Source organism: Lingula anatina, chromosome 10 (genome assembly GCF_051362555.1).
Source record: "Lingula anatina isolate TDL-2025a chromosome 10, LinAna3.0, whole genome shotgun sequence".
Lineage (NCBI taxonomy): Eukaryota > Metazoa > Brachiopoda > Lingulata > Lingulida > Lingulidae > Lingula > Lingula anatina.
Genome location: NC_141776.1, coordinates 20,026,579 through 20,049,652, shown reverse-complemented (window position 1 = coordinate 20,049,652; position 23,074 = coordinate 20,026,579). Strand labels below are relative to the sequence as shown.

Genomic DNA, 23,074 nt, shown 5'->3' with positions numbered 1-23,074 from the left:
GCCCATTTTTTTCTAAACTTTGGGATCCAACATTTGTGCTATTTCTGTTCAAAATAAATCCATAGCAGTCACAAATAAAATAACTATTGTTCTGAAACATTGGCAATGTCTTTCTTTTTATAGAAAAGGCGAAATAAATCTCCTCTGCTTGATGATGGAATTACCAGTACTACTACGATGTGCAGGAATAAAGTACCCTAAATATTGGTCCAAAACTATAGACCAATTTTCGGACCATAATTCTTTTACGGAACAGGCCCCTGTTGAATTGAAATAAGACAAATATTGCGACAGGAACTAAGACAGTGGTTTCCAATATAATGTGTCTCTGGTTATATTACTTAACTGTCATCACAACAGTTATGACACATTTCGTCTCATGAAATTATTTGTTAACTTATCTAAAAGATCATACATATGTAATAATTATTTCGGTGGTTTGTGCAAATAATAAGGAACGGCCACTGAATTTTTGTGCATCCTACGCTCCAATACAGTTTTCCGTTCTTGGTGCATAACTTTCTAATTTTGACTGGTCAAAGTGTAAAGTCAATAAATAGTTTAATGTAATGATATGAAATTTATTTTTGAATTAGATTGTATTTATAACAAGGCTAGCGTCATGCTTGTGTTATTTGTATAACCTTAAGTCTTTACCTTTGGGACTTCAACGTGGTTCACATCATTATACTTATTCATTAAATTTGATAAATAAGTTTTATCTTTATCTAAAATGACAGCGTGTGCACACTTCACGAAAGCCCTTAATGCGCACTCCAATACACTAGAATCTGGACACGGCTTGACAACAGTTGGCTATACTACTTAAAGTTTCGTTTACACTATGATACTTACACCAAGTTCACAACCAGTTGTTTCGCGGATTAACTAGTTCTCGGAACAAGTATGGTGCTTGAAAGCATGCCGTGATTTAATTGTTCTGCCCCTGAAAGGACTGCGGTGGCGGTAATCCATTGTCAAATGCGCGCCATATTTGATCCGCGGACTGGTTAGACAACGGACCAACTGGTTGTGAAAGCAACCTTATTGGGCTCTCCTGGTGTGCCACGAATCTCAAACAATGCGCGATTACCCAAAAATGCGTGATAAGCCGGGTTTTAACAAAACCCTTACACTTAAAATCGCGTATTCATGTATAAAGAATTGCAGCCAACTTTTTCACTTATTGACTAAACGCAATCTAATTAGGGCAGTAGATCCAGTAAAAGATGTGTAAATGGCCCAGATACAATCAATGTATTTTGTCCCCGCGAACCTCAATAACGATAAGACGCGATCTTTGGTAATTTGTCACATTAAACGTGATACATCAGACAACCCGTGCTACTTCACCCTGGTGAGAGGCCAACAACAACTAGAAATTAGGATATTACTGTGACAGCTCATTTTTCAGACTAAAATAGGCTTCTTTTCATTTGATTGAGAATCAAAGCCCTATAGCTTTTTTCAGTTTCTTCCAGGAAATGCTATTATTTCCAACACAAAAGAAATTTCTTTTTACCAGAATGGAAAATAACAGTTAGGTGCTCCCACTGAGTAGAGTTAATGGATTATATCTCACAGATAAGATTAATTTCAGTGTGCTTGAAAGTTGGATGATTTGTTTATTTGTGTAACTTATAGTTAAATATGTATGATATTATCATTATTTGTCTCTGTACATTTTCACAGTTCATTGTCTTGTTTACAGGTATGAAGAAGGAATGTGTACACCGTTTTAACTTAGCTTTTAAAAGATAAAATGCTGTGCAAAATGTATTGTTTTACACAGCTTTTTAGACTGAACAGTTGGGTTTGAAATATCACCACAGACTAAAATGTTTTGATAAAGTATCTTTTCATTATATTTACACTGCCATATTCTGCCTCTTTAAACTTTGAGATACAGAATAGTCTACGTGCTTATCACGGTTATCTTATCAATTAACTGTAAAATGTCAATTATTTTGGAGACAGCGCTACGTGATTGGTGGGAAATGTGTAGTTAAACAAATTTAGTTATATTTCAATTTCACGTTGTGTTGTGTATTTTCCACAGGTAAATATAATTTTAATATGACTTAAGAAATTTGTAGATACATTAAGCTATTTGTCACAAAAAAATCAAAACAAATGGAAATGGTGTTTTATACGGCTTATCTCCTAACTGTGGTGAAGATATATACGGTCCTACGAAGTAACAAAACATAACAGTTTGGCAGATTTTCATAGCACATGACATGTTATTCCCTGGCCTTTCTTTCGGAGTCCAAATTTAATGTTGAAATTTGCTACTATTCTGAGAATAATTAACAAGTAATATATGGTTATGCAGTTATTATAATTTAATGGTCACATAAATAAAATGGACATAAAGCATGTTGAAATACATTTTCACAGCGGTGTATGTTTCTTTCACTTTGGTATTAATTGTAACCAAAGTTTGCAAATGGCAAAAACCATACTGATATCTTAATACCCTTTTAAATATCGGTATACCCCGGTAAATATCGGTTATTACTACTTACTTACATACAAGCATACAATCAACTTAAATATCAGTAATTACTACAAAATAATGTATTACTCCTGAGCAATCTACTTACATACAAGGATGAATGCGGACGATCAAAATAAGGAAAGATAATCTGCAGCTGAATTTCTTCCGAGCTCCCGTCATCGTTAACAGGCACCACACTATCTCCGCTGGCATTGCCGTACGGAAAAAGGAGATCATTAGAAACTTGTGTTTGACCATCAGCTAGTTGTGTCAAAGCAACCCCGACAAAACAAAAGATGACGCGTGACCACGCCACAGGGTCTGCCATGTTGGTTCACCTGGATAAGGAAGTTTTAGAGGCGCTGTTGACGGCAAATTTACTTATCAGAAGGAGCGCGAGGTCAGGTAGAGATGATTGCGCAAGATGAAAGGCCCAGTGTCATAACTGATAACTATGTGTATGAGCGTTCGTCATGATGTCATAATGTAGCAGTGTCAGTAGCAGAATAGAGCATAATGCAGACACTAAGGCAGTTTAACCCGTAGTACCGTAAATGTTTTGTTTTCTGATGCATCTCAGTCCTTAATCGGTTAGTGTTTTTCTATAAAGTTTTTTAAATTCATCTAATCATCTTCTTTTTATTTTATTTTATTTTATTTTATTTTATTTTATTTTATTTTCCAAATATCATCTGTCTGCCATTTCACTGAAGCTGGGGTATTCCAGCACCACTTCACTGTCCTGCATTAATCCAGCTCCAATAACTACAGCTATCAAGATGGCGGTGGTCCCGGGTCTCGTCTCTGTGCGAGATGTGGGTTTGTGTACACATGTATACATGACCCCAGTAAGGACAGCGGTTTGCATAGGATTTGATTGGCAATGTGTAAACCAGAGCATAGAAAGTAAAAAAGTTTTATCTATCTGGGTCTGAAGAAGGTACAGCCACATTAACAGCCACCGCACTATTATGACTAACAGTGTGTGTGTGTGTGTGTGTGTGTGTGTGTGTGTGTGTGTGAGAGAGAGAGAGAGAGAGAGAGAGAAAGAGAGAGGGGGGGGGGTAGGCATTACATGGCAAGCTGGAAAAATCAAACAGTTTAAATCCCAGAGTTGGCTAAAAACATTTATTTGAAACGAATCTAGACACCGCCTTATGCAGGAAATCTTGCCAGTCTGTGCCAGAAACGTTTTAAGCTTACTGACCATTCGGGCCACCATTTTCCCAATTTGGGGGGGTCCGAGTCAGGATGTTATGGTCCTCATAAAAATTTTGATAAGCCTGAATTTTAGATATAACGACACCTTGATTTTGTCAGTTTTTTTAGAATCATCATGTAACAGTTACATTTCAAAAAAAAAAAAAATCAAATCGAAAATTTATTAAAAAAAAAAAAAAAAAAAAATAGCCATATCGGACTACTAAATACACACACTCTGAAAAAATGTTGTCCTAAAAAAATTTTCCTGGTCGCGGGCATAAGGATAGAAATAGAGTACTAAAGTATGGCCACCACCATTATTGCTGCTTCCTTGATACTTTTATGTTTTTTGGTTTCGTTTTGTGTGTCTGTCTGTTCAACAGCAGCCTAAATCAATAAGTTATCGATGGATTTTGATTTTTTTTTTTACTTGAATTTTCAGAATAGGTCACAAATGGGTTACCATTTGTACCCAATTTTAGGGATACTTCACCACATTTTGTTATCTTACAAAACTTTCCCAAAATACAAAATATTTGTAAAAAAAAAAAGAGCGTTTTATCTTATTTTGAAGTTATATTTTATTTTAAATAATACACACTGAACAATAATTTAGAGCAAAATGCGAGATAATTCATAACGTCTTTCCGCGGACAGGACGCCCTGTTGGTCTTGTCTTGTCTGTGTGCAGCATTAGCAACGTCTCTGTGGCCAGCGCTTGTATTGTTTGTGGTAGGTGTTATTGCCGAAGCAATGCGCTGCTTCTCTGTCGCATTCACACCCTCCCTGCTCACAATCGTCGTTTTTGTCCTTACCTGAAAGAGAAAGGGATCCAATATTTAATACACAGTGTCTAATCCAGGATTTAGCTGAGGAGTAGGAAGGGGAGCACGAGTGGGAAGGTGAGTGGGGCACGTTTGCGTAGAAGTAGCCGGTAGAGAATACAGGGAGGGGGGGGGAGGGACACGTGGGTGTATGCACAGCTGATAACCTCCTTTCATTTCATATTGTTTATGTTGCCATCTAATCAAGGTGTGAGATATCTTGCAGGTGTGTTAGGTTGAATTTACAGTCTCCCGTGAAATTAGCATATCGAATGACAAAAGATAAATATCACAAGCAAGATAAGCAATGTGCAAGACAAATGATTTCGAGGAAATGGGGATAAGTTTATAAAAACAGAATTTCTTTTCTTACGTTTGCCCTTATATCTAAATTTGTGCAAAACCTTGACAAGCTATGTGTAATGGCGATCCGACAATCGGAGAAAGCAACATGAAGGTAAGAATTTACACAGCAAACAATTGGCATCCAGGTTTGCCAGTCCCAGTGCCAGGTGTGATACACGTGAGATAAACAGATACATTTCCTAGCTAACGGGAGCAGAATAAGGTAACTTACGACAGATGATGTTCTCTTCCAGCGTGTACTTATACCCGTTCAACACAGGACTAAAACATCCCCGGTCATACAGCGCCTTGTAGCAGTAGTCATGGACCTGACAACACCTTGAAGGAAAATAATTGTTAATGGCACCGTATAGCCAAAATAATAAACAATGTCTCTCTCTCCCACCTGTGTCTCTCTCTCTTTCTCTCTATCACACACACACACACGGACACGCACTCTCTCTCTCTCTTTCCCTCTATCACACACACACACACACACACACACACACACACGGACACGCACTCTCTCTCTCTCACACACACACACACACACACACACACACACACACACACACGAACACGCTGTCTCTCTCTCTCTCTCACCTGTCCACCTCGTCCTTGGGTTTTCCCTTCCCCCCCAGACCACACCAGCAGCCGTAGCCGTTGTAGTCAAAGGGATTCCTCCCTGTGGTTGCTATGATCATAGTAGCAAACTGGAACACGTTTCTCTTTGGACGAGGGTGAACTTCACCACGAGTCAGGCTGATGTACAGGAAGCATGCACCAAACGCTGCAAATAATAAAATAATTCCATAATATTGCAAGACAATAAAGAGTATAAAACTCTCTCTCTCTCTCTCTCACACACACACACACACACACGCACTTATTTTGCTTACATTTAGCCCCACTTAATCACGCTTGTTCAGTTTTTTCAGTGTCCACCTTTTCTTCAGTTTATATTTCTTCAGTTTAAATGATGCAAAACACTAGTATCATAAAGACCGCTGTGTCTTTACCATCACAGTCCGTAGTATCTGGAGTGAGCGGCCGCTGCACATGTGTTCAGCTGTTTCACTGGTTCTTGTCATTTTAAAAACAAATCTTAAAACTTAACTTTTAATCCTTCAACACTGAAATTGACTTATATTATGTTGCACACATTGGAATAAAAATACTTACACCTCAAACGACAATGTAGTTTCATTTTACTTATTCTAAGTACTCCCCTAGGAACTGGTGATTTCAGTTTGCATGCTTTGGGATTAAGATTAATTCGTAATTTTAGAAGGTACTTGTACATTTTCGAACTAGTTTGATTAATTAATCACCATATGGTACACAACGCTCAGACGACAGTGCTGGTAAAAATATCTCATTATTATTATTATTATTATTATTATTATTATTATTATTATTATCAAACAATGATAAATCAAACGGTCATTAAGTTTAATTAAAAAATTAAAAAATCTAATAATGAGACTGAAGAAGTCAACACCAATTGTTTTCCACACTAACTTACCTATAGTGAATATCGTCAATGCTGTTTTCATTTCTCTCGGTCTTTGAGCTCACTTACTGTAATTTTAATTTTATGTCAATTAAAGCGCAGTGTAGATTGGCACATTTATATCACTCAGCGGGACAACGTGATGTTCACCGCAGTTATGTATTCACCTAACATTCATCAGATCCACCATTTGTAACCGGACCTTATTTTGTCACATCATCTATTAAGGCTGCCTAGCCCAACATTTTGTGGATTATTCTTAGAATTAAAGTGAAATAAAACACAAGATATATTCACCGAGTGGCTACGAGTAATGTGACGTGATGATATGATTAAGGATGTGTATAGCTAGGTGTATGTAACAGTATCATATCCTATTAGTATAGCAGTGCCTACGGAGTGTACATAGGTAAAACACAGGTAATACACAGGGTATGTTAATTGCCTGGTCACCAGTGATGTTATTTCCCCATAGTCTACTTAAGGTACTGACCATAAATGTATGTGGATTCCAAACCGAAGCCAGCGCTTAAAAAACCAAATGAGGAAATGTGGTTGATGAAGGAAATAGTTTAAGAAACATTTCTATAATGTTGGCGTCTAGTCATTTTGCTTATAAATACGCTTAAATGAGTGAAGACGGGTGACCTTGGTGAAAAAAGAAAGTATTCCATTTTCATTGTCCGACATGTTTGTTTTATTTCATACAATCATAAAGAAATATGGAGTTACATCAATATGAAGCGTTGAAACTATGGGAAATTACAACAAATTATTCCATTTCTATTTTAAACAAAGATGACAAGAACATTCTGTATTAATTTTAACAAATCCCCATCCAGTTCTTGTACTGGTTGTGGTAGGTGTGCCGAGCGGCGCAATCAGCTGCTGCCTTGTCGCATTCACAGGCTCCTTGTTCACAGCGATTGTTTTTGTTGCCGTCTGAAATAAAAAAACATATATGTATTAATCAAACACAATATTTTATGTTTTCCTTTTTGATGATCATTTCCAAAGAAGGAGTTTTCAAACCTATAGGTGTTCGCAGACTGGATATGCACATAAACGTATGCTTGGCATCTCACTACTGAGAAACTACATGGACCATTTAACTATCCTGCCATGTGCCATCTATCTATCTATCTATCTATCTGTCTGTCTGTCTGTCTATCTATCTACCTATCTATCATATATCTATCTATTGTCGTATAGGAAGTATCAGTGAAGAGAATCTATCCAGACGTCAAGAAGCGATGATTCAAGGAGGACGCATACATGAAGTGGTAGAATCCATTCAGAGTTGCTTTGTATATAATGGCAACTTATGGTGTCAACACGTGCATTCAGGACTGCTTTTCGATTCTAGAGCAATACTCGTTGCGAGGGCAGCTTTTCGTGATGCCACGCATCTTTGTGATGATTTAATGGGTTTAAAAAGTTGCCTCCGCTAAAATCGTTTTCTTGGTAGAGGTTGCTTCAACCCTGTAAGACGGAGTAGACATAAGTTTGTACCGGTAAACTTTAAGAGACAAGTAAGTCAACATACCGCACACGATCCCAGTCTTCAGGTGAAAGTTGTAGGCTTGCCAAATAGGTAGAAGACACCATTTCCTGGACAGGGCCTCGTAGCACCTGGCTAACGTTTGACAACACCTGCAAGTGGACAGTGATATATTATAAACACAGTCATACACACACACTTGTGGTACGGGCCACAAGCGGGCCATCCAGGCAAGGTTTATTTATTATTGAAAAAATAGCAGGTTTATTTTTCAACGAAAGAATGAATGCAACCTGCATAGCACCTTAGAGTTAGACAAGGAAGTACATTAAAAAAGGGCTATTCCCTTGAGTTGTGTTATTTTCTGCTCTGCGAATTTGACAGTCACACCATGCGGGTACAAACTTATACTATTAATGGAAATCCATCGTACCTGTCCACAAACGTGTGCCTATAATAAACTTCACCATACCTGTCCACTCCGTCTTTCGGCTGCCCCCTGCCTACCAGCCCGCACCAGCAGCCATAGCCGTAATAATCTAAGCCAGCTCTTCCCGTCGTGTGGGCTATCATTGCGGCAAGTTGGCTATAGTCCCTCTTCGCGCGAGAAAGAGCGATATTTGTGCACGTGCAGGTCCACGCACCTGGAAATCGGTAGCGGATTTTATGTTATACTAACATATCTTTAAAAACGTAGGCTAGCCCTGTCGGGTAACATTCGGTGTAGTGACACTGAGTTTACTTATATAACATTGGACAATATTTAAATGTTCTATTATATCCTAACGTTCTATGATTGAACACTAGTCGCGGGATATAGTCCCATACCAAAGAAAACAATGAACTGATGGTAGCCATAGCACAGGAAAGTTCCTTGTATATGTTTTGCGCTATGACATCAATTGTAGCAAACAAAACGTCATATTTGTTTTAAAAAATGCCTACCTGCAATAATCAAGATTAGAGTGGTCTTCATCCTACTTCAATCGCACTGTTTTAGTATTTCCGAGTAACGACAGTACTGTTGTACCTGGTAAACATGAAAACATACAGCAAATAAAAGAACATGGATGTCTGTCATTAAAGAATTTCGTTAAAATCTGTCAAAAAAAATGAAAATTTTCGTTAATTACGTCATTGCCGTATCTATTTTGTCACTCTTTTAATTAAATAAGGCGATGATACGACCCCCTCCCCTAATTCACACACACATCTACACACTTGATAATTACATTCTTGCTTAAGATTATGGAATGTTTAGAAAATTATATTAGCATCATCTCAGTTCAGCTGCGTAAATTGCCAAAGCTCCTGTGATAACCTACATGTACAGTACATGTAGTATGTTAGTAATGATAAATAAACAGTTACCAAATATTCCTCGAGTAATGCATAGCAATATCTTGAATCTGCCTGTGATTAAAAAAACACACATACACACACACACAAACACACACACAGAGAGAGAGAGAGAGAGAGAGAGATGACCTCGTAATTTACCCGTGTCTTCGGCAAGGTGCGCCAGCTGAACAGTTTGCTATAGACTGTACAGAGTACATAAAGCCACGAGAACATGATGGACAGACACCTGAGACATCTCCTATCTCCTTGGTTGATCTCTACACGTCCATGGGCCCCATTGTTCTGTGCCTATATTTACTGTTTCTTGGTAAAAATACTGGGTTTACTGTTTCCTTTAGATTGATTTCGCGAGAAAAACAACAAGTACGTCCTAAAATAGTAGTCATACAGAGATGCACTTCGTAGATGAGTTAGAGACATAAGCAAACGAGAAAATCCTTGTCTCCGAGTAGACTAACGGCTACCATGGCGCAGTGCGTGACATACAAATAACGCAGAATTGAAAGAGTCCAATAAATGTACCCCACTTCTCCCGCCCACCCCACACCCCGAACTAAAATCGGGAGAAATAATGTTGAAATCCTAGTCAATTACTTTCTTGGGCGAAATTAAAGATGCATAAAAGTGAAGTTGCTCTGAGAAGTTTATTAAAATTGCTTCATTACTCTATCCAAAATTCCATTTCAAATGGTTCGTGACATTTCAGCAGGATATATTTTAATATAATTTATACCACAAAATTAGAGTATACATAAACACTATATACCGTAAATGGGATATTTTAAATTGTGTTCTTTTCAAGTCTATTTTCAGATTGAGTAAGGCTTCGTTCAACATGGAAAGTCTATTTTCTAAAAATCTATTTTCTATTCGCGGTATCTTATGATCACAGTCTGTGCCCTGAATATCCCGCGGCGTAATTACTGGCAGCGCGAGCCAGTTACCAGAAGTTACTATAAGTAACTGGCTCGCGCTGCCAGTAATTACGCCGCGGGATATTCAGGGCACAGACCGTGATCATAAGACATACCGCGAATAGAAAATAGAATTTAGAAAATAGACATTCCATGTGAACGAAGCCTTAGACATTCAAGGTAAATGCCCAGATGTAGAGTAACCAGAGACGTGGCCAATCATCTAACAGCTTCCTTTCCAGTTCTTGTACTTATTGTGGTAGGTGTTCCTGGCGAAGCAATACGCCGCTGTTCTGTCACATTTACACCCTCCCAGTTCACAGCGGTCATTTCCTCGGCGATCTGTAATTGGAAATACCAGAGTTGAGCCGATGGCAAAGCCTTATTTGCACGAAAAGTACTGGGGTCTGCGTCATAAATTTTTAAAACTTTTTCTTAGACTTTTTTCTTAGACCTCTAAAACGGGATAGCATAGGCACTACGTACAAATGATTTCGCGATATTGGTCTAAGCAGTTATATAGTTCCTACCAAAGACTGACTCAGGATCAATGTTGTGGACATACACAAATGGGTAATTTTTGTCACGCTAGGGAACGTTAGGAACAAAGTTAAAAGCTTCTATGGAAGAGGTAGGATGCATTTGAAAATATCTGTGAAACGTAACTCGACAGTCGAATATATTTTTCGGTAAGCGTTATATTCCTCGTGGAAATACTTTTCCAACATTAAGCTTTTTTTTTTTTTTGCTATACGAGGTTTAACAGTATATGCATAACTGAGATTTAAAAAATATCGTGTCAACAGGCCACGCCCTACAATACAATACAATACAAAACAATACAATACAATACAATACAATACGGTTTTTAATCGGGACCTTATTCTGTTTTTGATTAGTAGGAAGTCGTATGTATGGAACTTACAACAATATATTCCCCAGCGCAGAGTGTATCTGTAGGTGTTCCACACTGGACTGCGACATCCGCTTTTGATAAGTCTATCGTAACAGTAGTCATGGGCGCGACAGCATCTGTAATGATTAGATTTGGTCTATGTATATTGAAAGATAAACTGTATACTGCAGTTACAAGCAGTGCAATGTCAAAACCGCAAAACCGCAAAAAAGACGAATATGGCATGGTCCCGCGCTATAGTAGTTGTCATTCACAGTGGATTCTTCACTTTTTTTGCTCAAGGCGTATCATTATATGATGTTATGTAAGTTATACATGTATTACACTGTTAACGATGTTTTAACGGCGTCCACGGGTGAATGTTCTTGGCCAAATATCTCTTTCGATATGCGGCATCGGTACTAACATATAAAACTGATTGCACACGTTTAATACTGTGTACGGTTATAGAATTTAAAATATTTTATTTGTGTGCGATCTTGGTGAAAGGACTGTCACTACAGGTAGAATCTCAGACAGTTAAGATTGTCAATCAATGGTCCAAAAATAGTTGCCATCGTCTCTATTGGTCAGTCATGTATACACTTTATGGCGCAGTCAAGAAAAAAAAACATGGGAACTCTTTATGTTTAAAATAACCATCATATATTTCATCATATTTTACCTGTCCACTCCGTCTTTAGGTGTTCCTTTTCCTCCCAGACCACACCAACAACCATAACCGTTATAAGCCAGGGCAGATCTTCCTGTACGACTCTTGATCATCCTGCCAAACTGAAAGAAATTCCTCTTCTCGCGAGAATGCACGTTATCCTCGCACACACAGGCAATGACTGCGCACGCAGCTGCAAAGGAAGAAATATGTATGAGACATGAAGTTTAATGATCTATTGTATACTACATGTATAGATGCATAGAATTTTTGTTTCTTTCTCCTTTTACCCTAAACCTACCAGTACACGGAAGATAAAGAATGTTTTCATAATAACGACATACAGATTACACTGGTAAGATTTGAAATGTGCATTTTTCATAACATAAAAACATAACGTAATCTTCTTCATAAAAATGAGTATCCTAACTCTGATCCTGCTTTCTGATAGACTTGTACTCTGTAATTGGAGTGTTGGTCTGCTTCTGTGGTTTATAATTGTGCTAGTTAGGCCACACTTTTTTATTTTTATGGATGACATCCTCTGGGGACCCCAAAGTAGGTGCGAGCGGGCGAAAAAAAAAAAAAAAAACAGTCCGAAAAAAAAAAAACTGCTTAAGAAAAGTTATGTTTTCAGTACACAGCTGGAAACACTAATTTACCAGAGAAACACGTATCAAACTAACAACATGTCTTTATCCATGCTCTCAAAATATTAAAGCTTTGTGAATAGGGCCTATTTCGTAGAAAGGTAAAAAGTCATGAATATATATGCTGCACCAAATACCAAATCTATTTAAGGTTATTTCATGCATTCTGTTGGTATAGCATCCAATAAAACAAATATCAAATAAACAGCGTGTCTTAATTTGTACTCTCAGAAAATTAAAGCATTGTAAACACTTCACAGAATTGTTAAAAAAATGAAGCAAAGATAGGCCTATGCTTCCTACTACTAAGGTAATTTCGGTCGATGCCATTTTGTCTACTTCGACTCAAACGCTAGCAGCCAACTATCGGGTGGCCTGTCCGACCTTCAGTCCACCAAATACCACGACGCTCTTGTCGACCCTTTTTTTGCTCCAAAAAGAAACTGGTATGTGCTGCTCTGGACAGAATGTCACTGAAATTTTTCGGGCGATGATTGCTGGCCGCGGCCAGCCTTTCGCATAATTGTAAAAGGGTGATATCTCCATGTCCAATATCAATGGCAAACCAATCCAAAAAGACGGCCCCCGTTCTCTTTATGACTTTAATTGTCGTGTATTTTGAAATTAAAGCAATAATAACTCTTCGTTTCGGCCAAAAAATGAATTTTCCTGGAGTAAACAACAATTTTCCCATACTTACCAATGGTTATGAATCCATTTTTACATTCAAAGTTAGTCCCTGTTTTTTTTCTAAAAAGTTTGGTTTTTTGTTAAAATCTCTTAAGAGCTTGCGGAATTAGCCGAGAATTGCCGATTGCATTTTCCTGCAAATTCAATAACGATGTTTGCGACAACCAACTTCCTCGGGGGGGGGGGGGGGGAGCGGTTTGGGGGGGGGGATTTTTTTTTTTTTTTTTTGGAGAACGGACGAAAATCGGTGCGCGCGCAGGATGTCATCCATAAAATTAAAAAAGTGTGGCCTTAGTCTAAGTGTAGTGGAGAAATTGGCGGATGTAAACATTGCAGGGGCGGATCCAGAGATATTTTCTGACAGTCTTCCAAATTATCTTTGTTGATCAAGACTCCATTTTTGACCGTCTTCCAACAGAAAAAAATTGGATACCCATCAATGAAAACTTGAAAAGCTGACCGTCTTCTGGAAGACCCAGAAGACGGCCTATATCCGCCCCTGCATTGTACTTTAACAAGTAGCATTGTTTGACACAGTATAGGCAACGTGCCATTCTAACTGAGTACCAACATTGCAGCATCCAGGAGGAGGGCAATGTTAGCGGCAGTACAAATGACACAAAAAACTTGGTTTTCTTACTTTTTGTGGCTTAAACTAGCACAAAACAGTATCGGAATTTCAAAATCACACACACAAAAAAATACAATTTGTGAAAAAAATCCACACACACACACCAAAGTGAAATCGGTAACAAAAAATAATAGGTAACACGCTTACTCGGTTTTCATTTTATCAGTTTAATTAATGATGAATGTGCACTGATTACGCTTTTGGTCAATTTAGGTGCATTGTTACATAATATTTAATACCATTGTCACCATCAATTTTGATGATTTGCCACTGTCACTGTGGGCATTAAGGAAATATAACTACCGAAAGACTTCACGACAATGAAAATTTAATTTCACACCTGGACAATACCAACATAATTTTACGAAAAGCAACTTAACTAATGCTGTTTTCGAACTCAAGTTGGAGGCACATGAACCATCTGTGTATTTTCGAAAATAATCAGTAGAAATTTCCTATTAGGTTAGCGAAAATGCACGACAAGAGAAGATGTAGTCGATGTAGGAAAAGGCCATATAAGTCCATTCACAGCATGCTTCTCCTTAAAAGGTTTGTGTTCAGTGACTTTATTCCACACCCCACGTACTTCAAGTAATTGTCTTACACTGTCATTGAAAAATGAATGTCTGATTGAGAAGAAACCCCATACATGTACCTACCCAGTATAAACAAGATCAAGGTGGTCTTCATCATATTTCAAAGTATCCGTTTATGCTTTTACTTCTTCCGATATCGTCTCTGGTAAATCTGAAAACATAAAGAATAAGGCTGCAATAACAGAAGAACCATTATACATGGTTGTTACCATATTTAGTTTATCACTTTTTTAAATTACTGGACATGACAACCCCTACCCATCCACACGCGCGCGCGTGCAATGATATTTTAGATCTGCCGCTAATAAGAAATACATAACCGAGAGCGAAAGAGAGAAAAGAGATTGAAAAGTTGACACCCCGTTATTATATATAACGTGTGCCACTGCCTATATAAATACATAACAGAGAGAGAGAGAAAGAGAGAGAGAGAGAGAGAGAGCGTTATTTACCCGTTTCAATGCCGTGGAAAGGTGCGCCAGCCGAATAGACAAGATAGTCGACTACTGCGCAGAATATATAAGGCAAGAGTGTATAATGAGGATAGATAGGAGACATCTCTGCCACTTTCATTTTTATGGTCCTCATTGTATTGTGTATATTTTTACCGTTTCGTGGAAAGATTAGTAAGTTAACTACATGTATTTCCTTTTGAATTTCGCGAGAAAGACGTGAGTTTAGTTTCGATATTCCTGTCAACCTTAGATCTAATTAAAGATAAATAAGGTTTACGTGAACAAGCAGTGAAGAAATGTTTCCTTATACACTTTCTTTTGGGCGTTGTGTAATTGTGGTGATATGGGTAATTAAAATGGCTTTTTTTGACAGAATGCAAAATTTCATCTTTGTCACAGATTACTGTATCATATTTAAGTTTCCCCAGAAAAACCTGAGGATACCAAATTGAGTGTGTAAGTCCATTAAAGAGTACGTTGGGCTACATGGTGGACATACCCCTGTATCTTCTCACCTTCTTTAACAAATTGTTCGATGGGAAGTTTATTTTGGACAGGAGACATCTCTAGTCCGCCATTTTCATTTCCATGGGTCTCTGTTATGTGTATATATTTTACCGTTTCTTGGAAAGATTAGCAAGTCAACTATTTCCTTGAAAATTGTTTCGCGGGGAAAAACGTGCATTTTCGTCTAAATACTCAAGTATTAATGTTCCTGTCAACCCTGGGTGTAATTAGTGGTGAATAGGATTTACATGAACAAACGTGGTCGAAATGTAGGCCTATACCTGTATATACCCTGTATGTTCCTTGGGCAGTTATGAAAATGAGCTGATATGGGCCAAACAATGGGTATTTTCTTTTCCAAATACCAGGATGTCATTATTTTCATATATTACGTCACATTTAATTTTGAGCAGTAGGCTTTAAACATAGGAAAGTAAGCGTTCAAGTAAATTTAAGTAAATGTTATTACTAAAAGGTCACTCACATCGATAAATGTAAAGGTAACAATGATATGGTTTTTGGAGTTTTTATGGATTTCATTCAAGCATATTATTTCAGTTAAACTTGAGACAGGTTTAATTCTCAGATCTTTTGAAATAAAAGCTTTGAGAGGTGACCACTGTGGGTGGATGTTACATGTATTCTGCGAACATCTCAAAATGGCCACAAGTTTTTTATCTTTCCAAATCATGACCTTAATATCGGCATTAAACCCCGTTGTAAAAGTTCATCTGAAGCATTCTTGATGTCGTTTTGGCCTTCTGGTCATTTGGACCCACTTAGAAATAAAATCGCGGTTTTTATTCCAAAGTGAAAACGAGGCCATCCCGATTCTCTGTCGTGCGTGATATGCGAAATGACAGGAGGGCGGATGGCAGTTGTAATGAATGATAAGCTTGCTATTATAATGATTTGAAAATGAGACACATGGTGTAACACTTCTGACGCGTACCCACTCTGTTTGTAAATGTTTTTTTTTTTTTTTCATCATTATTCTTCATTAAATAGTAATTACAACTTTATGTTCATAAAAAAAGTAATGTTTTCACATCTGTTATTCAAATACGGTATTCAAATCTGTTTTTATACTGGATTAGTAGTTCTTGAGTATTTCCTCCAGATGTAATGTGGTCACTCTGACACATAGACAGGGTCCTTTACGTGACTTGTACGTGACCATTAGTTCCGATAATTATATACAAAGTACATCATTATCAGAATTATGTTCATTCATTCCGCATTAGCCTTAAAAATCCATTTAACAAAACAAATTTGGAATACTTTGGAATGACATACGTTTGAAGGTTTTTTAATTTCCTTTTTTTAATTTTCTATAAGTCTATTAATTAACTTTTTTTGCTAGACCGTACAGGCTTGGTCCTAGATTTAAACACAAAATGACATGGGGATTGGTCACCCAAACACAAAATTTGCTGGGCGTTTTTTGTACAAAATTATCTATTATTTTCAAGTGGCATCTTTTATTATGCTTTCCTTGTCTATGACAACAGCTGTGAATAGTAGCAAAAGGTCTTCCTATAATCGGGCTTATTCTTTAAAGCAAACATCCGGGTGAACAGCAGGGAAACAAAAAGTGAAACTAATTTTGACTGCATTTTTATCATGAATTAAACTTCACATTTCATTCATTGATAATGCACTGCAATTGTCGCCAGATGCCTATTTAGTGTATAAGCTGCGATAAAAACACTGAACATAAACGCGATCTCCAGAAAACTGTTTGATATGCCGTGGTTTGCAGTGTTTAATTATTCAATATCCGTCGCCATTTTAAACCTCCAACAGAAAGCTGGAACTTCAATGTTTTACAGCCGCATATGCTTAAGCGTGGCATAAATTCAGGTCACATTAATTTTATCAGTAAGTAACTTCAATGAAAACACGTAGCTCAAATAAAATAGTGGTTGAACATTTTATATACCTGTATATGCACATATTTTTTCACTCCATCATAATTGGCTGATCACGTGATCAACGCTGTACTTTTTATCCCTAATGTCATCTTCAATTTATAACACATTGTTTTCCAGACCACTAATTGTAAGTCACTGCCTGCATATGTTTTAATTAGTAGAGTGTATGCGATCTCAAATTAAGCCCCTTTACATCTAATTGTAAATATGATACTACCAAGTCATTAAATATGGATCAATCACAAAATACGCTTTTTCATTTAATGGCCCCATGCACCTTTAAAGTAACATTTCTTATCGATACCTTTATGCTGTGTTACGCCGACGACAGATAAAGTCGTGTCTTTTCTCTCTCTCGCCCACGTTCCTCTCTCTCTCTCTTTTTCTCTCTCTCTCTCTCACCTGTCCACTCCGTCCTTGGGTAAACCCTTTCCTCCCTTACCACACCAGCAGCCGTAACCGTTATAATCCAGGGGAGATCTTCCTGTGCGATTCGCGATCATAAACCCAAACTGAACGAAATTTAATTCTTTTCTTGCGAGAAAGCACATCATTCCCACACATGCAGGCAATGATTGTGCATGCAGCTGCAAATAGAGAAATGTGTACAAAACAATACACTTTTATACATAAAGTATACGGCCGGTGCATAAAATTTGGTCTTCTTTCTTTTCGCTGCAACTACCCAGTGACCAAAACAGTGGTTTATAAGTTGTAAACGTACCGATAAATAGGAATAAAATCCCAGTATTCATCTTGAATTGAAACTCGGCGCTGACTCAGATTAGTCTCTTTGTCAAAGTGCGCTGCTAATGCACAACATTTACTTAGCTGTGTCTTTACTGACTGCCACCTATTGGGGTAGTTAAAATACGTTTATCAAAGCACATGGCAAGTTACTGAGTTTTTTTGCGGATTTGGAGGTAAACGAGTACTCGGTCGTACAGGATTCATAAACGATAATTGCCGTTTTCTAACACGAGTCTTTGATTTGGGAGCACATGCATAAATGAACGACTCCAGCAACGAATTAACTATCCCAAAGCAGAATTACTTGCCACAAGTTTAGCGTTACATTGCACATAATATTGGCCAGCTACTGATTCTGTAGAATGACACTGAAAACGATGTGTACAACTAAATGATGATTTTTAAAGAATATTTTTGAAGAACACTACGTTGTTGATTTATGTGTTTTCTATCAGCAGTGAAAAATGAAATATATCGATGTAATAACATTTTAGTAAAGCATATCCCCTGTGTGGTATCATAAACTTAAACAACTACATGTATATTCTCGTTTGCTATACATCTTTACTTCGGATATTGCAACTTTTTGAGGACTACTGCAGTGTTATAGGCCTACTATTTATGAGCTGCATCTTACTATTTACTTTTGTGATTCTGCATAACTGCATGGGGAAATTCTAAAATTCTCGACTCCTCAATCACGGCAAACAAGTTGATCAGAACACTTTATTTAAATATATTCGCAATATAACAGAAATTCTCAAGTAGTTTCTTTTCTCTGTTTACTTCGTTTCCCTATTTCAAATTGCAAGCATTATATTTTCAAAGGATATGTCAAAAAGTGTGAATTAAAATTAGATCTATTTTACGTTTACATTGATATTTCAAATATGAATGAGACTTTCAATGGTGGTCTATGCTAGTCCGGTCCGGTTATATACTGATCTGCCGACGAGTGTTGGGCAATCATCTACAGAGGAAATTAGGCCAGCTGATGTATTTCTTGTGAAAGGTGTTGCTAGCGAAGCAATACGCCGCTGTTCTGTCGCATTCACATGCCCCCTGTTGACAGCTGTTATTTTCACTGCTATCTGCAATTGAAAATAAAAGAGTACAGCCCGAGTCTATGGCAATCCCCTGGTAAGTACCAGAGCCTGTGTCTAAAAGTTAAAACGTCTTAGGGTTTTCTTAGGTTATACCCCTAATAGCATATTTCGTACAGGTGATTTTGCAATATTGGTTGAAGTGTTATAGGACTTTGGCTCGACTGGCCCACAATGAAATCTAATGACATACCTATATGGGTAATTATTGCCTCAAATTCAAATATAAGCTATGAGCAAAGTTAACAGCTACAAAAATAAACGAGGTAAGATGAATTTCACATTATCTGTGAAGCATAACATTAAAGGATAAAAAACGCATTTTTCTCTGTAAGCGTTATATATATGTATTCCCCGTCAAAATATTCTTGCCAGTATAGAGATGTATTTTTCTAGGTAAACTATATAAACAATACTATACAGTACAACACAAAACAATACAATACAAAACAACAGGACACAACGCAACAAAATACAAAACACTGCAATATTCAAAACCAGACAGTAAAACACAATACAAAAAAACAGAACCGAACAGTGCAATATAACTCAGATCAATACCCCAGTACAATCGATACAACACAATACAATACTATTTAACACAACACATTATAAGAGGAGGGGGCACCTGACTAAACAGCACACCTGAGGGGTGACAGGTGGTAATACCTATCACGGATTTCATTTCCCTGATGAATCTGACTGTCAGCAGATGAAATTTTGGCTGGTAAATGTCACTTAATATTTTTAAAGCTATTGACAAATGAAACTTTATGGTCATTTCCAACACGGACTTTTCTAATGAAACTGTTCAACAATAAAAAAAACAATATAATTTAATACAAGACAAGGCAATACAATACGACATAATACCATACAATGCGACACAACGCGACTCAATGCAATACCACGCAATGTAATACAATACGATACAGTACACATTAATGCAACACAGTATAATACAACACAATATATACAACATTACAACATAAAAAACAACAACACAATACAATACAACAAAATATGACACAACACAAAAGAGTACAATACAAGTAGACAAGACAATAACTTATGAGAGATTTAAATCAAGATTTTAACCAGGTATGGAACTTACCACAAACAATTCCACTGCTCAGACTGTAGGTGTATTTGCTAATCACTGGGTAACAACCATTGTCTCTAAGTCTATCGTAGCAGTAGTCATGGGAGCGGCAGCATCTGTAATAATACGTATTGTTCAATGTGTATTGTAAAATATATTGTTTAGTGCATTTCAAGCAGTGTTATGTCCATATTGCACGACGCAAACAAACAAGGGACATGCTTTAGCCCCACGCAAAAATCTGTTGTTTCCAAATAGTCACCAATGGCTCTTCAGCCTGTTGCACAAGAATATAAAAGTTTTGGGGTTGACTTGGACTGCAAAACCCCGCTGTCAGCCATTAAATAGGTGCGTATACGTTGGAAGCCCATGTTAAGTGTGTGTGTGGGGGGGGGGGGGGTTGCTCATTCAGGAAAAAACTACCCCCCCCCCCCCAATACCTGCTTCTTGTGTTTGTGACATACGTGGTTAAAAAGTGGAGATCGAGCCCAGCTTGCTACTCTTCGCACTTACGCTTGGGACTATTTTTTCCTGAATTGTTTAAGTTATAAACGTATTCGTCCATACGTTCCGGGTAATCATACTTGCAAACATTACTGAACGTATGGTGTTTAGATATTTTAGAAAGACCGTAATTGCTGTTCCATCTCTAGATGGAACCTTCTATTGGTTTGCTTGGAAACTTTCCATGGACTCATCAAAACGCGTTTAACAAAGCTTTTATTTGACGGCAAAACGAATTACTATGAATCTAATTGTTCTCCTTTTTGTTCTTACTGATACACCAAGTTATTATAAGTCAAATACGAAGCAGTCTAATAATAAAATACTGATCAGTCAGAGACTGCGCTATATTTCTTGCAAAGTGAGGAACTCCTTATTCTAAAATTAATATAATATTTTCATCATATATATTCACCTGTCTACTCCGTCCTTTGGTTTTCCTCTCCCTCCCACACCACACCAACAACCATAACGGCTATATAACAGTGCGATCCTTTATCATTTTGCGGAACTGAAAAGCATTTCTCTTCTCGCGAGAATGCACGTTATCCTCGCACATGCAGGCGGTGACTGCGTATGCAGCTGCAATTAAAAAAGTAACGATTAGGAGCTAAATAATTTGATGATAGCTATTAGTGCATGAAGTATAGCAAATTGGACTCTCCACTTTTCTAACCGCATGGCCTGAGTAGAGACATTCATAGTTGAAAAAATGGCATTTTTACCTGAAGTGGGTACAATGTTTTATAAAAGTTTATGTTTGAAAAACTGCTTTTATTCCGTTTTGTTTTTATTAAATATGTAAAAAAGGGAACACATTTATTTATTTTAATTCACTAAATTTCGTTTAAAACACAATGTCTTGAAAAAAGAAAAATTTTGTTGATTATGCTCTCAATTATCGAGTATTAGCTGAGCTTTGCTGACTAACTTTGAGTTTAGGCGGCTTCCGAGGAAGCAAAAAGTAGTTGATGTTGAAAAGCTTCTAATGTAAATGGTGAGCGGCCTTTAGAAATATTTGTTAAACACAACGTAGTAAAAAATATTTTAGACAGAAAACTGTCAAATATCCCAGCTTCGCATCAAATATAGCCTCGAGGTTATCTTATCCAAAGTCAAAAATTGTTTATTCCGAATAATTCCTGTAAGTGTGAAAAAAAAAACTGGAATATTCTTTTAAAAGGTTAACAAGTAAAGGTATCAGACAACTGCCTGTAGCGGCAACGGCAGATGCAGGTAATGCACATGAAGGATACTTCTTCATACACAATGTATCTGCATATGTCCATAAAATGTGCCGTATTGTGTCCGACATGGATCATATGACTTTATTCCTCAACTATTCGTATTACCCCGTTAATAGGAAACTATTTGTTTAATATAAAATTAACTTACCCGCAATAAACAAGATCAGGGACGTCTTCATCGTTCTTCAGTGCCCGTCCACTTTTAACTCTTCTAAGCTACAACAAAATGCTGCCCGGGTGTATCTGAAAACATACAATAAATTAAGGCTGTATTAAAATTTAAAATAAACAAATAGTTTGGCCCTCAGAAAATTCCTAAACATCTGTTGAAAGAAGTCTGTAAGTTTTTATTTATCAAGGACACACCAAAGAAACTGATAGTATAGGTACCAATATTTCACGTTTACCTTATCACTTTTTTAATAGAGATGGCGACATGGTGATTGATTTCCGCCATCAGCACACCTAATAATATCTTGGACTACAAATACATATACTACAAATAAATAACTGAGAGAGAGAAGAGAGAGAGAGAGAGAGGGAGGGAGCATTATTTACCTGTGTCCGTGCCAGTAGGTAGGTAGAAAGCTGCGCCAGCTGAGCAGGCAAACCACCGAGAAGATTATATAGACCCGAGTAGGTGAAAGATAAACAAAGGCGACATCTTCATCACTCTGATTAATCTCTACACTCCCATACGTCCCATTGTTCTGTGTCTATATTTACCTTAATCTTGGTAATGTGACAAACTTGACTATTTTCTTAGAATGGTTTCCTTGAAAACACACTAGATAATTCTTTATGTTTCAGTTACTCCCAGGGCAAAATCGTGACGAGTTCAGTTAACATAAACAAACCAGACTCATGCATCCGTAGATGTCTGTTTTAGCTGTTATCTAGTCTTCACATCAAATATGGTCCTTGGACTTAATTTAGTCCCCAAGAGGCGTTGCTCTGTCCTTACCTGGAAAAATCAACCTCAGGTAGGTCAGATGTAGGTTGGTACTTAACATGTGCCTTAGAGCTAAGATTAGAGATATTATTATTATTATTATTATTATTATTAATAAAAAGTGGCTTTAACGGGTAACGAAAATACCCCGTGGGACCCTCTCAGCTCAGTCTGTTGTTATCGTTGGTTTTCATAGATTAATTTTTTCATACTTAGAGCGTAG

The 23,074-nt window shown here is 37.3% G+C and overlaps 4 protein-coding genes and 1 long non-coding RNA gene across 8 annotated transcripts in view; all 5 read right to left on the bottom strand.

Moving 5' to 3' along the window:
* Window positions 1-2,926, bottom strand: part of LOC106154891 (sushi domain-containing protein 2-like) — a 28,535-nt gene extending 25,609 nt beyond the window's left edge. Inside the window, exon 1 of the mRNA XM_086997351.1 lies at window positions 2,607-2,926. Coding sequence (XP_086853477.1) covers window positions 2,607-2,828 — 222 coding nt within the window. The 5' untranslated portion in view covers window positions 2,829-2,926. The remainder of the gene's footprint in view (window positions 1-2,606) is intronic.
* A 1,333-nt stretch (window positions 2,927-4,259) lies between these two features.
* LOC106161406 (basic phospholipase A2 RVV-VD-like) lies at window positions 4,260-6,556 on the bottom strand. Its single transcript, XM_013538352.3, has 4 exons — window positions 6,398-6,556; window positions 5,476-5,662; window positions 5,105-5,211; window positions 4,260-4,518 (listed from the first exon to the last, which is right to left on the bottom strand). Exons 1-4 carry the CDS (start codon window positions 6,426-6,428, stop codon window positions 4,397-4,399), a joined length of 447 nt encoding a protein of 148 aa, XP_013393806.2. The 5' UTR covers window positions 6,429-6,556; the 3' UTR covers window positions 4,260-4,396.
* Window positions 6,557-7,058: 502 nt separating this feature from the next.
* On the bottom strand, window positions 7,059-9,765 carry LOC106161407 (phospholipase A2 A2-actitoxin-Cgg2a-like). Of its 3 annotated transcripts, none has more exons than XM_086997431.1 (5): window positions 9,387-9,765; window positions 8,832-8,916; window positions 8,320-8,530; window positions 7,932-8,038; window positions 7,059-7,327 (listed from the first exon to the last, which is right to left on the bottom strand). In XM_086997431.1, the coding sequence occupies exons 2-5, from the start codon at window positions 8,860-8,862 to the stop codon at window positions 7,209-7,211; spliced, it is 468 nt and encodes a 155-aa protein (XP_086853557.1). In that variant the 5' UTR covers window positions 8,863-8,916; window positions 9,387-9,765; the 3' UTR covers window positions 7,059-7,208. The 3 variants fall into 3 exon arrangements, with proteins under 3 accessions (XP_086853557.1, XP_013393807.2, XP_086853558.1); XM_013538353.2 differs by having other exon boundaries at window positions 8,359-8,530; window positions 9,387-9,762; XM_086997432.1 differs by lacking the exon at window positions 9,387-9,765 and adding an exon at window positions 9,258-9,330.
* A 113-nt stretch (window positions 9,766-9,878) lies between these two features.
* LOC106161399 (acidic phospholipase A2 PLA-1-like) lies at window positions 9,879-14,854 on the bottom strand. 2 transcript variants are annotated; one of them, XM_013538344.2, is made up of 6 exons: window positions 14,750-14,854; window positions 14,361-14,448; window positions 11,743-11,923; window positions 11,088-11,194; window positions 10,334-10,504; window positions 9,879-10,071 (listed from the first exon to the last, which is right to left on the bottom strand). In XM_013538344.2, exons 2-5 carry the CDS (start codon window positions 14,392-14,394, stop codon window positions 10,386-10,388), a joined length of 441 nt encoding a protein of 146 aa, XP_013393798.2. In that variant the 5' UTR covers window positions 14,395-14,448; window positions 14,750-14,854; the 3' UTR covers window positions 9,879-10,071; window positions 10,334-10,385. The 2 variants fall into 2 exon arrangements, with proteins under 2 accessions (XP_013393798.2, XP_086853559.1); XM_086997433.1 differs by having other exon boundaries at window positions 9,879-10,067.
* Window positions 14,855-18,456: 3,602 nt separating this feature from the next.
* Window positions 18,457-21,137, bottom strand: LOC106161400 (uncharacterized). The gene is made up of 3 exons (XR_015331374.1): window positions 21,068-21,137; window positions 20,161-20,264; window positions 18,457-19,034 (listed from the first exon to the last, which is right to left on the bottom strand). It is a non-coding gene; the product is annotated as an uncharacterized LOC106161400 (long non-coding RNA).
* Window positions 21,138-23,074: the final 1,937 nt, after the last annotated feature.

Coding starts and splice junctions, on each gene's coding strand:
- LOC106161406 (XM_013538352.3), bottom strand. CDS start 6,428: ATGAAAACAGCATTGACGATATTCACTATAG. Junction 5,212..5,475: donor CCCAAGGACGAGGTGGACAG/GTGAGAGAGAGA, acceptor TTTTCCTTCAAG/GTGTTGTCAGGTCCATGACT. Junction 4,519..5,104: donor GGAAGAGAACATCATCTGTC/GTAAGTTACCTT, acceptor TTTCTCTTTCAG/GTAAGGACAAAAACGACGAT.
- LOC106161407 (XM_086997431.1), bottom strand. CDS start 8,862: ATGAAGACCACTCTAATCTTGATTATTGCAG. Junction 8,531..8,831: donor TCTAATCTTGATTATTGCAG/GTAGGCATTTTT, acceptor ACCGATTTCCAG/GTGCGTGGACCTGCACGTGC. Junction 7,328..7,931: donor GAAGACTGGGATCGTGTGCG/GTATGTTGACTT, acceptor TTTTTATTTCAG/ACGGCAACAAAAACAATCGC.
- LOC106161399 (XM_013538344.2), bottom strand. CDS start 14,394: ATGATGAAGACCACCTTGATCTTGTTTATACTGG. Junction 11,924..14,360: donor CTTGATCTTGTTTATACTGG/GTAGGTACATGT, acceptor CTTCCTTTGCAG/CTGCGTGCGCAGTCATTGCC. Junction 11,195..11,742: donor CCTAAAGACGGAGTGGACAG/GTAAAATATGAT, acceptor TAATCATTACAG/ATGCTGTCGCGCCCATGACT.